This window comes from Nicotiana tomentosiformis, chromosome 5 (genome assembly GCF_000390325.3).
Source record: "Nicotiana tomentosiformis chromosome 5, ASM39032v3, whole genome shotgun sequence".
Lineage (NCBI taxonomy): Eukaryota > Viridiplantae > Streptophyta > Magnoliopsida > Solanales > Solanaceae > Nicotiana > Nicotiana tomentosiformis.
The window spans coordinates 60,053,165-60,075,217 of record NC_090816.1 but is presented as its reverse complement, the minus strand read 5'-3'; the positions used below and the strand labels follow the sequence as shown (position 1 = coordinate 60,075,217).

Below are 22,053 nucleotides of genomic sequence, written 5' to 3'. Positions count from 1 at the left end.
GGGGTCTCATCGAACGAGAAGTTCGAAGATGGAGACCAGGTTCGGCACGAAATCATAAAGGTTTGAGGACCCGTTGGTCAAAGGAAAGGGAAGGTCCTGCTTCCGGGACGGAGCCGTATGACGCGAGAGTGTCACGTACGGTTCCTTTGAGAAGGGTGTGATACCACCACCTATCAGGCCCGACGAGCGGTCCACGGAGCTGCATCCCTACTCACCTGGTCTATGCACATCGCTCTCTCCAGGAGGTTGGCTACCTATCCTAGATCTTCCCATTTCGTAGAAGATCCCGGGCTCGATCTGGTTTAGTATCAAGGGGATTCTTTTTCTGTTCCTATATATATGGGTCTGTGCAGCATTTTCACAATATCGTTATGATCAATTAATGGGACTTGGCAGGAAAGTGTTCTTGCCTCTATCATTAGCTCGGGTAGTCCCCGTTTCTAGTATTTTAGTCACCTTTCAATGGCTCCCTTAATTATGTGCGAGGAATTGCCTATTGAGTAATCGGAAGCGAGCTACTCCCCGAAAATGCCCCGCCCGTAAGTTCCTTTGTCGTTGGGGAAAAATATATATTTTTATTTTTAGATTCGAAATTCTTCATTTTTTTCTCCCAATTTCCCACTCTTTCTGTGAGGCAAAACCTCACCACACTACACTACACTTCGACACAAGAGAAGAGGACTGGTCGCTTTGTATCTTCGGGATAGGAGTTGGCGGTCTTCTTTAAGAGAACTTAAATGTAATACTCATTATGGATCAACTCATGTTTCCACTCTATTTTCATTACAAAAATATCTCACGTCAGGATCTGTTGCTCAAACCGAATCATGCCAATATTATGGAAGTTCCTAGATCGTGTAAAATAATAGTAGTACCAAAGACAGCACCTTCTATCAAAAATGGAAAATTGGCTATGGAGATTCCGTGCGGTCAGAAATTAATACAGACGCAAAGGTCTTCAACAGGAAAGTCGTTTTGATCCAATCCATTCTTGGGGTCCATTAAAGACAAAAAAGGATATGTCAGTGACCTAGCATGACAAAGAACTCTCCGAGGGCATGGAATGTCTAATTAGTTTGTCAGAATATCCACAGTAATGTCTCTGTTAGATTCTCCAGTCGAAATAAGGGAAAGGTCAATTCAATTCTCGATGGAAACGAAATTTTGCGAATTCTCCCCCGAATTGGAAGATCATTTCGAGATCTTTGAACATATTCTAGGGTTCAATATTTCTATTGTAACTTAAGCCAACAAATAAGACGAGACTTTACCATCGGAGCGGCTTTTTGCGAAAAGATGAGGGGGGAACTCAGTAAGATGTCGGAGAAGAGAAATATATGAGATCACAAACGTAGATTGCTCGCGGCTAAATATGAATTGAGACGAAATCTTTATAAAGCCCTTTGTAAATATCTTGATCTTCCTAGTGATATGTGGGACAAACATCGTTATAAGTTGTCCAAGTTGCCAAGAAAGAGTTCCTTTGCAAGAGTAAGAAATAGATGTATTTACACGGGTTGCCCTCATTCTGTATATGATAAACATTTCTCGTATCCTTTTTCGTGGATTAGCACCTCGAGGTCCTTTGATGGGCATAAAGAAATCGTTTTGGGAGCAACTACCAAACCAATAGAATAAGGGTTAGCTCCGCAGTAGGTCTACAAGCAAGGTAAGTAGGTCCATTACCAGCCGGCTCCGGACCGAAAAGACCTAACGGACTAATCCCTTATCTAGGATCATAGATGCTAATGGGGCGGGAATCGAAGTGGGGGACCCCTCTACTGCCTGTGTCTATCTCCTGTCAAGTATGCTCCCTAGACATGGACTACGCACAGGGTAGTACTCTTGGAAAGATAGAATAAGACCGCATGAACATAACATTACATTAAGTTACGAATGTAACTCCCGAAGGATCGACCACTATTCTATATATAGTAAGGCAGAGAACTGTTGTTCAGTGGAGCACCGGAGTGCGGAGGTTATTCCCATCATTGAAGTCAGGGTGTGGGACTGAGCCTTCCGAATGAGAAAGAAGAAAAGTTCTTAGTTTCGTTGGAAACACCAACGCAAATATCATAATGAGTTTCTCTCGCCCTACTTCTAAAGATAGATAGAAAAGGTTGGAGAGAATGACTTTCTAAAATTCTCTCCTTTCTAAAGCTGCGCAAGGCGGCCCCCTAAGAATAAAGCCCCCCCCCTCTTTTCCCCCCTTTAATGAAGGACCCTCGCCTCGCTTCCTATTCATTTGTGGGTCTGGACCCGAGGGCCTTCTTTTTTTCAAGAGATGATTTCGAGAATCAACCAACGGAAAAATTCGTAGCCCAGGTGACTCACAGCCTCCCTCTCGCCCAAATAAATGAAATGGGATGAATCAAATCAATAAGATTTTTGATTGATTCAGGGCGCAGCAAAGCTAAATTAAATCAAGGCAAGGAGTCTTACTTTTCCTGAGGCTGATTCATCTTATTCAAATTTAGCTATGCTAATGGAAGAGGAAAAGTTTTCAGATGAGATGGACCCCCAAGAGATGAGCGAGAACCCCCAATTGCTTAGGGGTCGCACTCTGTCCCGCTTGGTGGATAAAATCTTCTCTCCTTTTAGAATTCTTTCTCCCACACACCTTTTTTGCCCTCTTTCACCGAGGAGGAAAGAATAATCTTCCAAGCGGACAGAGACCAAAATTTCCATTAGATTCATTCCTAAGCTTTCTTTGTTGCAGCAAGATGATCAGTCAGAGAGTGCTGGAGAGAAAAAAAAGTGGTAAAAATATCTCTTATTTGGTCACCGAGAAGTCGGATGACTCTTCAGTGACCGAGGGTGATCCGACCCCTTCGATGCATTTTTCATTGTATACCCTTTCCATCCTTCAAAAGTGGAAGAAAGGGTACTCTAATTTGAATACATAGTAGGGCCCTAAAATGCTAAAAGTTGGGGGAACTAGAGTTGTCACGATAGAAAAGATAAATAAATAAATGACTATAAGGAACCAACGACTCTCTCTTCTTAAATAACCTATATCCTCCACATTTAATCAGCATTTGATATATTATCCAACCGCGAGCAATCTTAGTTATTGGTGGGGGTTTGATTCGTTAGTTGGTATTTGTTTAGTCATTCAGATAGTGACTAGCATTTTTGTAGCTATTCATTACACACCTCATGTGGATCTAGCTTTCAACAGCGTAGAACACATTATGAGAGCTGTTGAATGGGGCTAGTTTCTCCGTTATATGCATGCTAATGGGGAAAGTATATTTTTCATTGTGGTTCACCTTCATATTTTCCGTGGTCTATATCATGCCAGTTATAGCAGTCCTAGAGAATTTGTTCGGTGTCTCAGAGTTGTAATCTTCCTATTAATGATTGTGACAGCTTTTATAGGATATGTACTACCTTGGGGTCAGATGAGCTTTTGGGGAGCTACAGTAATTACAAGCTTAGCTAGCGCCATACCTGTAGTAGGAGTTACCATATTGACTTGGCTTTGGGGTGGGTTCTCCGTGGACAATATCACTTTAAATCAATTTTTTAGTCTTCATCATTTACTCCCCTTTATTTTAGTAGGTGCCAGTCTTCTTCATCTGGCCGCATTGCATCAATATGGATCCAATAATCCATTGGGTGTACATTTAGAAATGGATAAAATTGCTCCTTACCCTTATTTTTATGTAAAGGATCTAATAGTTTGGGTATCTTTTGCTATCATTTTTTCCATTTGGATATTTTATGCTCCTAATGTTTTGGGGCATCCCAACAATTATATACCTTCGAATCTGATGTCCACCCTACCTCATATTGTGCCAGAATGGTATTTCCTACTGTTCCATGACATTCTTCGTAGTATACCTGACAAAGCGGGAGGTGTAGCTGCAATAGCATCAGCTTTTATATGTATGTTGGCTTTACCCTTTTTTAAAAGTATGTATGTACGTAGTTCAAGTTTTCAACCGATTCAACAAGGGATATTTTGTTTGCTTTTGGCGGATTGCTTACTACTAGGTTGGATCGGATGTCAACTTGTGGAGGGACCCTTTGTTACTATTGGAAAACTTTCTCCTTTAGTTTTCTTCTTGTTCTTTTCCATAACGCCCATTCTGGGACGAGTTAGAAGAGGAATTCCTAATTCTTACATGGATGAGACTAATCACACCTGATTAGTGATAAATTTTGATACCAATCATTTATCAGTGAGTATTACACCAAGAATTTACAAGCGGATCGAGGAATGAAGGGAGAGGAATTAGAATAGAAAGAAAGAGACGAATTTCGAATTAGAGTAAGGGCACATTAAGACATTCCTTTTCGTGCTTTCGATCTGCTTAATTTGAATAAAGATAAAAAAGAAATAATAGATAGGCGAAAAGGCTTTACACAAGACCATAGAGCGAGAGAGAGAGAGAGCCTTCACTTACCTGCTTAACCGTACCCTCCTATCATACCTATATAGCCTTTCCTTCAGTTATATTCAATTTCAGCTCTGCTTCCAACTACCGATGGGAGAAGGCTTGGACGTATAGCAAGATTAAATAAGAGGTATTGCATACGGGAATGATATATTAAATGAAAGGTTGGAAACAGAGCTGGAGATGAGCACTTGCCAGAACGAAATGGACATATGAGCAATCGATTATGAGATCACAACAGATCAGTCCGGGAAGAAGAGAAAGAAAGGTCAATCTCCGAAAGGCCTTCGCATAGCTGAGCTTTAGGGGGGAATACTTTTTGTGTTCTTGCACATGGAAAAGTCAAGTATTCTACGCAAGCTTGATTTACCATAATTTTTGCTTCAAAGAATGCTTTCAAGCTAGGACATAAAGCATGGGTCACTTTATATGACAATTAGTTGGAAATCGGGTATGCTTATTCAACATAAACTAAGGCGCTAGGTAGATCATAGATTGCCGGGTATGAATTCGATTCTAAGTCAGAGAATGCCCATGAATAGGGTCTTATTACAAAATCTACAGTTTTGAAAGTAGCCCTAGTTAGTTCATTGCTAAGAGGAGAGCATGGAATTTCTTGCGAATCAGGTGCTATCATCGTATTATAATGATTATTCCGATGTTAGAGTAGACGGGACAACCAATCCCAGAGTGAATTAACCTTGTCTTCACTACCATCTTAGTTTACTAGACCTTGGGGAATTGGTTAGTTACCTTCACTCTGCGTGGCAACCTACCTAAGTTTTGTCTTTTTCCTACGAGACCTTATAGTTTCCCAGCCTTTCTCCGCCTACATGCCCCCCAAAATCATATTGGCCTTTTTCTTGAGGAAGGTCTATCCGCTTTTGTTTTCGAATAAGACTAAGGCATGAGCGAGGGTCTCTTTGTGGTGGTCTTTCACCATCTTCCTTTTGATTGGCCTATATCTTTGAATCCGGTCTTTTGCTATTCCCACAGTCCCTTAGTCCCGTACCGGCTGTCGGTCTATCTCATATTGGTAGAAGAAGGAACTTTCTTAATGCTTGAAGTGTAATTAAGTAGGCGGCTGGTCATAGAATAGTCTTTTCAGTAAGTGTTGTTGCAGTTGTAGAACCATTGGTTATTGATTCTTCCTCGCAAACCTTTTATTCCCGTTGTCTAGCTCTCTTGTAGTCCAAAGCTAATTTAATCGTATCCTCCTTTGAGAAAAGACCGAATCAATCTTTGAGCCATCCTAATAAATCCTCGTAGGTAATGCTCTTGGCCTGCCTTCAATCAGTTTATCAGCCTAAGGCTCCGCTCTATTACCTGTGTTGTAAGCTTTCCAGTCTTTGAAGTAAGGTTCAATGCTAGGAAATATGCTTTTGCTTCGTGGGTCTATTACCCCAATTGGTTTAGTTAGGAAATATTTTATATGAGTATGACCCTATCCCGTAAGCCTTCCATCATTGCAAGCCTCTTCTATTCGGCCCAAGCTTTCTTTCGATTACGTCTGCTTTCGATTCTGTTATTCTGTTAGCCTTAGTTAGTCGTTAATCAAAGTCGTATGTATGCCCCGTTCAAATTGTTCAATCATTCGAAGTAGGAGCTTGGGTTGCGGGCAGAGAACTATTGGTATAGCGAGTTCATGTGCTTGTAGTTGGGTTACTACCATCCCCCTAACCATTAGTATCACACTCTGTGAAGTGTCTCTCTGGTACTGGGATAACTTTAAGCCCCTTAGCTCGCTTGCATCGGGGGGGGAGGGGGGCTTACTTCACTTGTTTTCTTTAAGTCACTTTCCAGGAGGGAAAGCAGCAGATAAAGAGCACCATCACCTTACTTAACAAAGGGCTTATGCAAAAGAGAGCACCGCTTCCCCGAGAAGATAATTTGTTTTCCTAAAATCCCTACTTTATTGCTCTAGCTCTTGACTCCTATGGCACTGAAATTGGATAGGTTCACGCTTAGTCCTTGTTATGGAAACTCTTTAAGCATAGGCAATTTTTTCTTTTCCATAGAAAACTCCAACTTAAACAGGAACTGGCCTGGAACTACATGTAAGGGCACTCTCATCCACTGGCTGCAAGAAAATAACTGGATTGGCTTTTCTAACTCTCTTTAAATGAGATTGCTTTCAAATTCACTTGCCCTAGAACCTGATTTTTATTGATATTGATCTAGAATCAGCTTTCCTAGATTTTTTTTATTATTCCTAGCCAAAGAAATTAAACTAATCTCGAGATCCAGAAACCTGTCTATACTCCTAGCCTTAAGCAAAAGAAATCTCGTTAGTCCTACCATAGAAACTATTAACTCGACTTGGATTGAAAGGAAGAACTTAGGACTTTGGGAATTACACTAGGACGTAAACCCCTAGCATTCCAATTGAAACTCAAGGAGATGGAACTACACAGTCTTAGGCCCTTTTCCTCTTTCAAGGGGGCTACAAGGAATGCAACTACTAAGATAGCAACTCAAACAAAATCCCGAGAGAAAATAAAAGATTAGTGAGGTAAGGTCTATAGACTGTAAGGAAGAAGGCTTGAAAGGAGGAGCACTCCTACTTACTTTTGGGAGAAATCCTAGATACCTTAGACACCGGATCCTCAGTAGGACTCTTATTTGGTAGGCATTAGGGGATTTGAGATTTTGGGGCTTCACTCGCAGACCCAGCCCTGATGCTTCCACAAGTCTCATATCCTAAGTTTCTTTCTTTGCATGAATCAAGTTCTTCGATAGGACCATCCTGACCGAGGGCTAATCATAGATCTACTATGGTCTTTTTTTTATTCTTTTATCTTATTTCTGGTTAAAAGACTTTTCTGGAAGCATTATGTTGAGTCAGTCCAAGATTAGAATCAGCAGCTCACCTCACGTTTTAGGAACCAAATGAGGAATCACACGTAGACGGACCTGAGCATTCTCCTGCTCTACTGAGCCCTCCGGATCTAGATTTAGGGTTGCTTGACGCTCTTCTGCTTTCGAGTGAATTGAATTACTTCGGCTCGATGCCTTTGATCAAATGGAAGGATGGATAAATGCCTTTAGCGACTTTGTTTGGTCATTCCTTCTTTACTGGTTCGCTATGACTTGAGAGTTAATAAGAGTATGATACTAGACGACTAGAGAAGAGAGAGGCAGGAAAGCCAGATCGGACTGACTGATTGGAACGATTATGAAAGTTTCCAATAGTTAGACCGTTTGAGAGCCTTGCAAGACTTTCGAGAGTTAACGACAGGAGAAAAGGAAAATGACTGAGAGATTTGATTACGACCGTTCGAGATTTGCATTAGCATACTCGATATTTCATAGATCAATTGCAAGGGGATCTAGATTGAAAAAAAAAGATCGATTCATGCTTGATACGATAGAGATCAATCGTTTACTTCAACTAAAATCAATGAAGTACTAAAACTACTTCAACTTCAATGGATGAACTTCTTGCTTGCCCGCTGCTCCTATGAACTGTGCTACTTTACTATAGTTTTCTGAGTTGAATGAAAGTCGATATTTCACTTGCACTTTAAAGACAGTTACGTTTAATAACAATAAGGGATTTTTTCTAGCGTTTTCCCTTCCCAATCACCTATGAGAGGGGGTTCACAGGGCTTCTTTCTACAGATAAATTGACGTAGATAGCCTATTATATTAAGGGAATGGATTGGAGTGCTGCAAGCTCATCTAATATATTCGGCTTCGCTTGCTTGCACAACCGCCACACTCCTCTTTGCTTTCAAAATAAAATATTTCTTCGCTATCTTTCTTTGAGCTCCTAGGCAATAGATCCTACTCCCTAAGAAGAGTCAATAAGAAAGAGGGATCCATTTAAAAGAATTCATGTTGATTGCCTAACTTTGGGTACTTTCAAGGTTCACACTACAACAAGAGTCCGAGCGACCAGGAGCAGGATTGAATACAGAAAGAGATTCGTATTGTTTGCGCTTACTTACTCATTTTCTTATTAACAAAGACAGCCAAGTTCGGTTATCCTTTTTTGCCTACCAATGATTGAGGAAGGCTTACCTCAGACCTAAACCCCCTATGGTTGCCTCCACTTGAAGAGACTGACTTGCGTCCATAATTACTAGACTTTGATCAAGGAATGGGGAGGCGGATATATTTAATACTGGAATCGTAATCGTAAAATGATAATCAAAACCTGCTACTTGAAATCACCTATTAAGGAAGTGGGACTCAATTAAAGGACTCATACAAGACTTATTACAGACCTTATTCCTTTGCATGCTTCTAAGGCTCGAACTCGTCACTAAGTATGAGAGCTCTAATGTCATATCAAACCTGAAAGCGGATGCAAGAAAGATGTGAAAAATCTGCTTAGGATCAGATTGGACTTTATCTTCGTGCCCTGCTTGCCACTACTCTAAAAGCCTGATTCGCAGCTCTCTAAATCATTCCTAAATAAGTTAGGGGTAGGGGTCTAGCTCATCTCTAAGCCTAGGATAGGACCTTGTCCAGGAACTAACTTCTTTATATTTTAGGATAACGGAGTCTCAGTAAACCGTTCTAAAGCCCACCCTCTAGCCAGTCAGGCTTTCCCAGACTTATCTCGCCGGCGAAATTCTATTATCTGTCCTACCTCCTATGAGCCCTAAGCATACCAAGCTTACTTAGCATACTGAACCTACCTATTTAAGAGAATATAGCCTAGCTACAATGGTATTTATTCTCCTTTCGAGGGAGATCCTTTCTAAAGGTTGTCCATCTACGAATTAGTGATCCAACTAGCATCTTACGTATGAATTCGTGCTCCAATTATGGGCTCTTTACCTCTCTCCATAAAGGAAGAAGAAGGCAAGACTAAGTCATTTAGTAGTTTTCTATTTCCATTCTGCCTTCACCATGCCTACCCTGTAAAAATGATTCTCCAACTGATGATTTTTCAGTTTCGGATGTGAAGGCTTAGGCTTCCATTTTTGTTCTAGGTTTTCTTTATTTGCCGGGGCGCTCAGTTCCTTCATGTTCCTAGAGTTGAGGCATTATAGTGCAGCTCCTGCTGAAGGCTACTTTGTTTGGGGAGACATGCTCTTGTTGTTTTCTTACTGTTGTGGCCTCAATACAATTCTGGTTATCCTCTCTTTTCTTTTGCGTGCGGTCCGTCATGTTTTGATCCTTTCTTTCTTTCTTGCTCTATCACATTTTTTGAGGGCCTCCCGAACCCCATTGTCAATAGTGTTCTTTAGCGAGAGGTATGTCTCAGCTAATGCTTTTGTTTCAAATAAAAGCATCTGCTATTTCGGCATCTCTTTTGCTTGTCAAGTAACCTCTTCTTTCTCAAAAAGAAAAAGTAGGAACACGGTCTTGACGCCCCTAAACAATAGCAATAGCACGAATCCTAAGCTATGGCACGCGAAGGAATGGTTCCATGAATCATGGGCAGATCTTAACAGATTTCCGAATCCTAAGCTATGGCACGCGAAGGAATGGTTCCATGAATCATGGGCAGATCTTAACAGATTTCCCATCAGAGGACTACTATGATTACATCATCGTTGAGGCGCCTCGGTCTGAACATGCCAGGTTGGTTGACAAACCCAAGGGCAAAGACAGGGGGGAGGGGCAGCCTGAAAGGATAGTTCCTGAGGTTCTAGAAAATAATAAACAGGAGCGTCGGTACATACAAACCTGATGGATGGGATAAGAATCATTTTTTGGGCGATCAACCAACCCAACCCCAACACTGACTCGGCTCGGAGCGAGTTTGCATATTAAGTAAATAGAAAAAGAGAAACCTACTTCCGCTCAGTTGCTTATGATAGACCAAAGAGAGGCACTAATAGAGTATAGCAAGTTGCTTGTAAGATAGCAATAACTTGATTGCAAGCTTACCAACAAATAGCTACAATACCACATTCCACCAGTCATATTGATTTGATTAGCTTACTGTTCATGACAAATTTCGTGTACGGAAATTAATAACTGCAATCACGAAAGAAATATTAAGAAAAATTCTTTTTCTAATAAAACTTGTGAGTACAACTCTGTGTATCCCCTGATTCCTGTCTCTAATTAGTTTTCCTTGATTCGAGGGCTAAAGCAGCGTATTTCTCGAGCGCAGGATGATGTGGACCTCCTAGTGATTTACTTGATCGTCAAGAAGAGTTAGTAGCGCTTCGGATTGATCACGAGGGACAACTTCTCTTGATCACTCCTTCTTGTTTTCTTCAATTCGAGGGACAATGTAGTGTATTTCTCGAACGAAACGAGTTCCTTGTGATGTGTTGAATCTTCAATGATCTTCCATCAGCACTTCAGATTGATCTTGAGGAAGAACGTCTCGTGGATCTCTCCTTGCTTGTTAGAGAACCTTGGAGAAAACTATTACGTTGATCCCTTCTTGTGATAGATTTTAGCACTAGCATTGTTCGCTTCGGCCGTGTCATTAGCGTCAATGATGATCTTTCCATCTCTCACCAACATCCTGATCTTCTCCTTTAAGATGAAGCATCTTGTTGTAGGGTGACTGATAATGCGGTGATATTTGTAATACTTTGGATCATCCACCTCTTTTAGATTTTTCACAGCGTCGCTGAGATACAATGATTCCATCATAGGCCCTTTATCTACAGCCTAGAGATCCTATAAGCTTTCGGGGCTCTGTAGAGATGGGAGCGGATTCAGTGAAATAGGAGGCTCAAGTGGTTCATCCGCTTATTCAAGGGATATTCTAAGCGGAAAGTACGTTATTCATCGGTGAGGGATCTATGGTAGCTCGTCTATCTCTTAGCATCGATGGCAGGCCTACTTTTACAGCTTGAGACTTCCTTTACCTTTGAAAGGTTGGAATCCAGGAATCGTGGACTAGAGCCCTTATTCTAAGTCGATGTGCCACCAATACATTCTACCTTTGAAATCTGGCTTTACCTGGGCTTCTTCTCGACTGAGATCCCTTCGATGGATGTGATCGTGCTTGTCTCTTCTCAACTGGATTTAGCATCTATTTAAGACTTTTTGAATATTGAATCTAACTACTAGCATCGGTCCCGGCAAAGACCCCTCTTTCATTTAAGCAAAGGGCGCCTAACCTGAAAGAGGAAATAGGGGTTTTCCACGATGCAAAAGAGCTAGATCAGTATGGGTATAACATGTTATGACAATATGATTAAAGGAATGAAAAGAAGCTAAATAGCCTAAATCAGTCGATTACCACATATTGATCGTGTACCCACTCGTCATCTTGCGTATACGACTTTCACGTACCACAATCAACACAAAACAACACCAATCCTAAGGGTTAATTGCCCCACACAAAGATAGGCAAGATACTTACCTAAATATACGCTACCCCAATCCACTAGTAAGCCTTTTCCGCAAATATCCAACTGCAAACAGCTCGAATCTACCCAAAATAACTTTAAATCATAAATACAAACCATAGGGAATTATTCCGGATAATAAAGTTGCAATCTTTAAACAAAATCAAAAGTCAACTCAAAAGGTCAACCCCAGGCCCGCATCTTGAAACCCGACCAAACTTACAAAATTCGAACAGCCATTCAATAACAAGTCCAATCATACTAAAATTATTCAATTTCGACCTCAAATCGACCTCCAAATCCTCAAAATATAGATTATGACATTTTCACAAATTTCCCCAATTATTTCAACTCAAAACACTAATTAAACGGTAAGAACAATGAAGGATTCATGTATAATAATCAAATCTGAGTTAAAATCACTTACCCCGATCTACTCCTTGAAAATCTCCCTCAAAATCGCCCAAAACCGAGCTCTTTAACTCAAAATATGGATAATGAAATAAAACCTTCGATTTCTCTATTTTTGCCCAGGGATCACCGCTTCTGCGGCCAGTCTGTCGCTTCTGCGACTCCGCACCTGTAGCCTAACCCACCGCAGGTGCAATGATGCAAGAACTTCAGCAGCTTCAGCAATCTTCTAAGTCCAAAAATGATTCCGATTTCAATCTGATTCACACACGGGGCCCTCAGGACCCCGTCCGAATATACCAACAAGTTCCAAAACACATAACGAACCTACTTGAGGCCTAAAATCACATCAAACAACTCCTATTGATCTCAAATTTTGCACACAAGTCATAAATGACACAACGGACCTATTCCAACTTGCGGAATCAAAATCCAACCCCGATATCAATAAAGTCAACTCTAGGTCAAACTTCTCAACCTTCCAAAACTTTAATTTTCTAACTTTTGCCAATTCAAGACAAAACGACCTACAGACCTCCAAATCAATATCTGAACACGCACCTAAGACCAAAATCACCATACGAAGCTATCAGGATCGTTAAAACCCCATTCTAGAGTCATCTACAGAAAAGTTAATCTCCGGTCAACTCTTTCAACTTAAGCTTCCAACTTTGGGATTAAGTGTCCCATTTTACTCCGAACCTCACATGGAACCAAACCAACCACCCCAGCAAGTCACAAAACCACAATATAATATAGAGAAACCAATAAATATGGGAACGGGGCTAAAATACTCAAAACGACCAGCAGGGTCGTTACATCCTCCCCCTCTTAAAACAAACTTTTGTCCTCAAACGAGTTTAGAGACATACCTGAAGTAGTGAAAAAATGAGGATAACGGCTATGCATATCATGCTCGGTCTCCCAAGTCACCTCCTCGACTGGATGGCCCCTCCACTGAACCTTCATTGAAGCAATGCTCTTTGACCTCAACTTTTGGACCTGCCTGTCCAAGATGGCCACAAGCTCCTCAACATAAGATAAATCCTTGTCCAATTAGACTGAGCTGAAATCTAAAACATGGGACGGATCACCGTGATACATCCGGAGCATGGAAACATGGAATGCCGTATGAACTGCAGATAGACTAGGTGGCAATGCAAGCTTGTAGGCCACCTCTCTCACTCTCTCAAGGATCTCAAAAGGGCCAATATACCTAGGGCTTAACTTGCCCTTCTTCCAGAACCTCATCACACCCTTCATGGGTAAACCCGGAGCAAGACTCGCTCTCCAACCATAAATGCAACATCACAAACCTTCCGATCCGCATAACTCTTCTGTCTATATTGGGTTGTACGAAGCCGATCCTGGATCAACTAGACCTTCTCCAAGGCATCTCGAACCAAATTCGTGCCTAATAACTTAGCCTCTCCCGGCTCAAACTTACCAACTGGGGAAGGAAACCGTATCCCATATAGGGATTCATAGGGAGCCATCTAAATACTCGATTAGTAGCTGTTGTTGTAGGCAAACTCTGCAAAAGCCAAGAACCAATCCCACAAACCCCGAAAATCCATAACATATGCATGAAAATATCTTCTAATATTTGAATGGTGCGCTCGGACTGTCCGTTCGTTTGGGGTGGAATACTGTACTCAACTCAACCCGTGTGCCTAACTCACGTTGTACGGCCCTCCAAAAGCGCGATGTAAACTGCGTGCCCCGGTCAGAGATGATGGATACTGGCACGCCATGAAGTTAGACAATCTCACTGATATAGACCTAAGCCAACTGCTCTGAAGAATAAGTAGTCACCGCCGGAATGAAATGAGCTGACTTGGTCAACCTATCCATAATCACCCATGCAAGGTCAAATTTCTTCTGAGTCCATGGAAGCCCAACAACGAAGTCCATGGTAACACGCTCCCATTTTCACTCCGGAATTTCAAGTCTCTGAAGCAACCCTCCTGGCCTCTGGTGCTCATACTTCACCTGCTGAAAATTTAAGCACCGTGCTAGATACTCAACTGTATCCTTCTTCATTCTTCTCCACCAATAGTGCTGCATCAAATCATGATACATCTTAGTAGCACCCAGATGAATGGAGTACCGCAAACTATGGGCCTCCTGAAGAATCAACTCACGTAACCCATCCACATTGGGCACACATAATCGGCCATGCATGTGCAACGCGCTATCATCTCCAATAGAAACCTCCTTGGCATCGATATGCTATACCGTGTCCTTAAGGACAAGCAAATAGGGTCGTCATACTAATGCTCTCTGATACGACCATATAAAGAAGACCGAGAAACCACGCAAGCAAGAACCCGACAGGGCTCCGAAAAATCCAATCTAACAAACTGGTTGGCCAAGGCCTGAACATCCAATGCTAATGGCCTCTCCGACGCCGGTAGATATGCCAAACTACCAATACTCTCCGCCTTTTTTCTCAAGGCATCAGCCACCACAGTGGCCTTCTTGGGATGATAGAATAGTGATATCATAGTCTTTAAGCAACTCTAACCACCTATGTTGTCGTAAATTAAGATCCTTCCGTTTGAATAGATGCTGGAGACTCCGGTGGTCGGTGTAGACCTCACAAGGGACACCGTGCAAATAGTACCGCTAAATCTTCAAGGCATGAACAATAGTTGCCAACTCCAAGTCATGCACAATATAATTCTTCTCATGAAACTTCAGCTGCATAGACGTGTCGGCAATCACCTCCCATCTTGCATCAACACCGCGCCAAGGCCAATACATGATGCATCGCAGTACACAATGTAAGACCCCGAACCCGTAGGCAATACTAACATTGGGGCTATAGTCAAAGTAGCCTTGAGTTTTTGGAAGCTCTCCTCACACTCCTCGGACCATCTGAAAGGAGCACCCTTCTGGGTCAATCTGATCATAGGTGCAATAATAGATGAGAAACCCTCAACGAAACGGAGATAATACTTGGCCAAACCAAGAAAACTCCGGATCTCAGTAGCTGAAGACGGTCTGGGCCAACTCTGCACTGCTTCAATCTTCTTTGAATCTACCTTGATCCCCTCACTCGACACTACATGACTCAAAAACTCCACTCAATCAAGCCAAAATTCACACTTTGAAAATTTTGCATACAACTTCTTTTCTCTCAAAGACTGGAGCACAATCCTCAAATATTGCTCATGATCTTCCCAACTGGGGGATTACACCATGATGTCGTCAAAAAACACAATGACAAATGAATCAAGATTGGGCTGGAATTAGGGGTGGGCGTCGGTCGGTTCGATCGGTTATTATGAAAGTACTGTTCAGTTTATCAGTTTCGATTTTGTAATATTAATAACCAAATCAAACCAAAGTATTTATGGTTCGGTGCGGTGTTTTCAAGGTTCGGTTCGGTTATTTCCGTTTTAGTCTTTCGGTTATTAATGGTTTTTTCAAGGTTTGGTTTTCAAAGTTCTTGATTCAAGTTGATTATAGGCCCAACTGGGTATAAAGGCGGAACCCCATTTTCATTACCCAGAGATTTAATTGGAGGTGACTCAAGCTCTAAGAAAGTATTAACTATGATCCCTTTTGCTTGTCGTATCATTCGAGCAGTAGATAGTGGTATATGTAAACGACCATCTTTATCCAGCATGGTCCTTGGCAAAACCTTAGCTGGAAGAGGATTTAAGTAAGTCAAAACAGGCAATAACGTGTTCGAATCCTTAAAATCGGAGATGTCAATATCGTGATCATCTTTAATCATCTGTGCATAAAACATGAGGCCAAGAAAAGCAGCACTAGAAGTGAAGAATGCGTAGCTCGGTAAACCAAGTTCAGTTGCTACCTCTATCATTTTGTCGCTAAACATTTCAACAATCACACCACTAAGTCGAGTACCGGACTTACTATGATTGGTCATGAAATTGTCTACAATTGCATCTCTTACTAGTTGCTTAGAATTATCAAAGAGCTATCAACGAGAACAACTTCTGGAGGTTTATTACAATTGCATCCCAAAATTTTGGTTTTTCGGTTTAACCGAAACACGAAAACCATAAACTGCACTGAATACCAAAATTTAATAATCTAAAAACCACACACCGACCGCATAACCGATTAAATCAAAATCGAAAAACCGAAATTCACGGTTCAGCCGGTATTATGCCCACCCCTAGCTGGAATACACTATTCATCAGGTGCATGAATGCTGCTAGGGCATTGGTCAGCCCAAATAACATCACAAGGAACTCATAGTGACCATCCAGAGTCCTAAAAGCGGACTTCGGGATATCTGAATCTTGAATCTTTAGCGGATGATACCCTGACCGCAAATCAATATTTTAGAACACTCTGGCACCTTGTAGCTAATCAAATAAGTCATCAATGTGCGGCAATGTGTACCTGTTCTTCACTATAACCGTGTTCAACTGGTGATAGTCAATACACATGCGCATAGAACCATCCTTCTTCTTCACAAATAAAATCGGAGTACCCCAAGGTGACACACTAGGCCGAATGAAACCCTTATCAAGTAACTCTTGCAACTGCTCCTTCAATGCCTTCAACTCGGCTGGGGCCATACGATATGGTGGAATAGAAATAGGCTGAGTGTCCGGCAACAAGTCAATACCAAAATCAATATCTCTATCGGGTGGCATGCCCCGAACATCTGCTGGAAATACATCTGGAAAATATCTCACTACCAGAACTAACTCAATGGTAGGAGTATCAACACTAACATATGTCACAAAGGCTAGGTATGCATCACACCCCTTCTTGACTATTCGTTGTGCCTTAAGGAAGGACATAACCCTGCTAGGAACGTAATCCAAAGTACCCTTCCACTCCAACCGCGGTAAACCTGGCATAGCCAATGTCACCATCTTGGTGTGACAATCAAGAATAGCATGATGGAGCGACAACTAATCCATGCCCAAGATAACATCAAAGTCTACCATACTAAGCAACAATAGATCAACTCTGGTCTCAAAACCACCAATAACAACTAAATACGACTGATACACATGCTCAAAAATGATAGAATCTCCCACGGGCGTGGATACATAAACAGGAGAACTCAAAGAATCACGAGATATACCCAAATACAGAACAAAGTAAAATGATACATTTAAGTAGAGCCTGGATCAAATAAGACTGATGCATCTCTATGACAAACCGGAATAATACCTGTGATAACTACGTCTAATGCAACCGCCTCCGTCCTACCCGAAAAAGCATAACATTTGTCCTGGCCTCCCCCTCTAGGGCGACCCTTACCCACCAGACCTCCACCCCTAGCTGGCTGTGTAGGTGGAGCGGCAACTGGAACAGTGACACAACCTTAGAAGTCTGGGGACCCTGTGGAATGCATAGAGCCTGAGTAGTCGGTGGAGGTGCACCCCTCCTGAATCTGGGGCAGTCCCTCACCTTATGAAGAGTATTAACACACTCAAAACAAGCTCTTAGAGGACGTGGCTGCTAAAGCTGGCTCGGGCCTGGACGGATGGACTGACCGCTGAAAGTACCACATGCAGGAGGTGCACTAGATGGTGGCGGTGCATAATGGGCAACCTGAGACCTGGAAGTCGCTGGAGTACTACTAGAAGCTGGAAGTACTGAAAGAATTGGACGGCTCATATAGCCTCTACCATGATGGGCTGCAACTAGGGCACGATTCCCAGGTTTTTTTATTATCACTGTTGGAATATTTTTGTTGACGACTTGGTCAGGGCGGTTCACAATTTCTTTGCTGAAGGCACTGTAAAGCCCTAAGTTTGAATTCAAATTTAATTGCCCTTATTCCGAAAGTCTATCCACTTAAGTTATTAAGTATTCCCAAAGACGAGGGGGCACCACTATATCCGCCAGAATCTTGAGGGTTCTTAGCCTCCTTGTCCTTTCTCTCCCGCCCCCCACATACCCTCCAATCTTAGTGCGATCTCTACCACCTACTGATATGGGTTATCTATCTCCAACTCTCGAGCCATGCTGAATCTAATATCGTAGTTGAGCCCCTCGATAAATTGACGGACTCGCTCTTTGACTATGAAAACCAAGGCAGGTGCATGTCTAGACAACTCACTGAATCTGACAGCATACTCTGACATTGTCATGGTACCCTGGTGCAGCTACTCAAACTCCATGCACCATGCATCCTAAAGACTCTAGGGGACAAACTCTCTCAATAACATCTCTGAAAATTGAGCCCATGTGAGTGAAGCTGTATCGGCTGGGCTACCCTCCTTATAAGCCTGCCACCACCGTTACTGTCATGACCCAAACCGATGGGCCGCGATGGGCACCCGGTGCCTTATTAAACCGAGTACCAATGTTGCATATCCTTCTTATTGTATTGTCATTGACAAATGGGCCAAACGGGTCATCATGGGCTAACCAGAATAAACATAAGGGAATACTTAATATAAGACAACCCAATCTGATATAAAAACTTATACATTTGACATACGGGCCTATAAGGCCACAATGAGCACTCGTACACTGAACATAGGCCGACAAGGACATACATTCTTTCAAATACATGACATATGTCTACAAGCCTCTAAGAATACATAATTGTCATAAGGTCGGGACAGAGCCCCGCCATACCAATCAATACATATCTTAATCATACAGACCAAATAGCAACTCCAAAGAAATTGGAGTGCACCAAAATCTTCCGCTGAGCTGATAGACTACTTGGAGGACTCTCGACCTGGCTATCGGGACCCGTGGGCATGAAACACAGCGTCCCCAAGCAAAAGGGACGTCATTACAAATAATGTACCGAGTATATAAGGAATGAAATCAGTAAACAATAGAGTTGAGAGAAACATGAAGTAAAAGACTCAACATGTAAGTCTGAATAACTCTGTGAATCATTAATATTTACAATGCCATGCATATGCATAAAAACATCATACCATGCATAGGTATATGCATACATAACATCATCAAGCCTCTGAGGGCATCCCATCATATCATCTCGGCTACTGTGGGCAAATCATCAACGTATACCAGCTGATTAGGTGGTGGTGCGTATATAATGTCGTAACCTTTTCCCATATCCCATATACATATAATATACGCGTATATAATTCCATCTGGTCATGGGTCAATTTACATGCATAAATGAATGAAATACATATGAAATACGTCAATAAAATCTCTCGGAACGTCATAGGACCATTATGCCTTTGATTTATGTCATAAAATAAACTTATCAACTTACGTATTTTCTGAGACCCATAAACAGATGATAGAATAATAAGACACATGGGGAATCAAGAATATAGACACCCTTAGTATTTTTATGAATTGAGTCATTTATGAAAGTAGCACATTTTGCTCGTTACATTTGCATCATTTGGATCATGCCAAAAGAAAGAAGGGATGGCCTCAACATACATGAACCAATTCGACAATCCCTCTAACACACGTTGATTGCAACAAAACATGTAACGGCGGATCAAAGTAGGAGAAAATCTATATGATATTCTTTGAGAAAGATTACACCGTACTCCCTTACAATCACAAAATCTCGTTACTATAACATTACGTAGTGTCGTATGCTTTTTATAGCAAAATCACGTTGCTAACATCTAATCTTTTATGAAGAAGTTTGATGAAGCTTTTTTTGAACTTTGTAGAGATTCAATAATGAATTAGAGAGGTCCCTTTTAATATTTGAGTGGGGGCCCCACTTAGTAAGACTTGGCCATCAAAATTCATCTAACTGTGCCACCTTTCCACTTGAATTTAAGAATCATTAGGTGAGCATAGTGTGCTGCCACGTTAATGCCTCCTTAACCTTATCCCACCCCTTTTACTTAATCAACTATTAATCCCCCATTAATCCAATAATTAACCAATTACCCACATAATTAAGAATTATCTCAAATTACTTAAAATACTACTCACTTTTAACGCACTTTATATACCTTATTATTATGGTCATGTGGTACCTTGTATGGCAGTAGTACATTAATACGGGGTATTATAGCTCGCACCATATTTTATCCCAAATTGTCAAATTTCGACGAAACTCATTTTCTTCGATTCGCTTACCCTCTCACCTTTACGAATTTACTTATCACTTGTTTGAAATAGCGTAATACTTATAACCTCAAAAATAATCTCATTCCCGAGCTTTCATCAATTTAGTAATGGCGTACTTTTACGTACGAAAATATGGGGTGAAACATCATTCCCTCCTTTGGAACATTCATCCTCGAATGTTGACTGATGCACTTATCATTTCCATAACTTATGTCTTCTGAATACTTTAGTACACTCCTTGCCATCTAGGCAACTGTTCTGTGAATAATTCCAAAGGACAGGGCATCCTCCCCACAAGACCTCTTTCTCACACCACGACTTGTGGTCAGAATCCTTCCAATCTCGTAACTGTTGCTACTTTTTATCATGCAGCTTGTACGACCCTAACCTAGTAAATGTGCCTATGCGACTCTTCTCTCCTTTTTCCTCCATCTTTTAGCCAATCTCTAGGCCTCACTTTGTAAACATATACAAAGATTGATAAGATGTCTCTCTGGGCATCTATAGGTATACTGAAGTTCTTCGCTCGGTACTTTGTTTAACTTACGGATATTGCTATATCATTTTTCATAGATCCGTTTATACATCCATATGACTTTGCTATCATAGCTCTTACTTTGATCTATCGTTACTAAGGTTTGCTACCAAACTCTAGGTTACTCTCATTGATTATCCTATATGCATAAATCTAAGTCCTTTAATGCTTCTTCATTACTGTTCATCTTAAGAATGATGGTCTAATATCATCTTATACTTTTGTAACTTTTATCCATCCATTGTTGATTCACCTCAATGTTGATCTACGATCTACCATGGATAACTTGAAACTTCTTACGTAATACATTGCCACTAGGGCTTACGTTGCATCAAGGAATATTTGAAGTGATCTTCCTGATCCACTTAGGGGCGATACTGTACTTCAATAATCGTATTTTATAGCATCCAATGTGATTCACCTTACGTGGGTATTTTAATCCCGTACAATTCACAAAATCCTCTTCAAATCATTACTCAATCGAAGGCCTAAACGTCATCCTTTATCTATCACAATTACACCTTCATTGTACTACCAGGGCAATATTCCATCTCTTTTAAATTCTACTAGTCTTAGACTCCTTTGAGTTCATTCCGGCTATACTGAACTTTCTATAACTTAGAGAAACCATCAGCTCTCTTGTTTTCATGGGCTTAATCCCGAGGAATTATCCATTCTCGTCACCTTCTCACTCGCCCTTTCTTATACTTACTCCTGTCTTCCTAAAACCCTGTCGCTTTACCATTCTTTGGCTTGGGACTTACACAAATCTATTTATACTACTCGCAACCTTCCTTCAACTTACTTGCACCATAGATTTCCTTGTGTTATTCTGGAACATCAAGCGAGACATCGCATTGTTTCTCACTCTTCTTTACTCTCTTAATTAGGCTTCTCGATACCTAGAAACCATAGGCTGGAAGGTATGCCACTGACGATGCCTCTATAATTCCTGGATATTAAATCCTCGCACTTCTAGCCTTTTATCCGAAGTAAGGACTATTCAAAACCTTTTGCATATGAGTATCTCGTACGTTGTCCACCTTTACCTTACTTATCTTAAAACCTCGCATCACATCTTCTATCTCTTTAATGGCCTTGCTTTAACACAGGTATAATTCACATCCACAACTTGAAGCTCTATTATAATACTTGCACCTCTGGTGCATACACAATCTAGTGGGAGCTTCATACTGACTTCTTATAAGGTTAGTACTCTTCTAACTGGCTTTATCATAGAGCCGTTATAGAATATGGCTGTAGTACTATCTCTCTTGTAACTCTGATATTAAGAGTGATTCTGCTATGTTCTCAATCATGATTCCCGAAATTTTCTGGGTCCAATAATCACACACCTGATTTACTTAGTTGATTAAACTCTTTAGTTTCCTCT

The 22,053-nt window shown here is 41.2% G+C and overlaps 3 protein-coding genes across 3 annotated transcripts; 2 read left to right on the top strand and 1 right to left on the bottom strand.

Moving 5' to 3' along the window:
* Positions 1-751: 751 nt before the first annotated feature.
* On the top strand, positions 752-2,082 carry LOC108943327 (large ribosomal subunit protein uL5m). The gene is given in 2 exon segments (XM_070174953.1): positions 752-1,275; positions 1,277-2,082. Coding segments are annotated over 2 exon segments (564 nt in total). The 3' UTR covers positions 1,317-2,082.
* Positions 2,083-2,972: 890 nt separating this feature from the next.
* LOC108943326 (cytochrome b) lies at positions 2,973-4,154 on the top strand. The gene is given in 1 exon segment (XM_070174952.1): positions 2,973-4,154. A coding segment is annotated over 1 exon segment (1,182 nt).
* An 11,379-nt stretch (positions 4,155-15,533) lies between these two features.
* On the bottom strand, positions 15,534-15,923 carry LOC138892429 (anthocyanidin 3-O-glucosyltransferase 6-like). Its single transcript, XM_070176144.1, has one exon. It carries the CDS (start codon positions 15,921-15,923, stop codon positions 15,534-15,536), a length of 390 nt encoding a protein of 129 aa, XP_070032245.1.
* Positions 15,924-22,053: the final 6,130 nt, after the last annotated feature.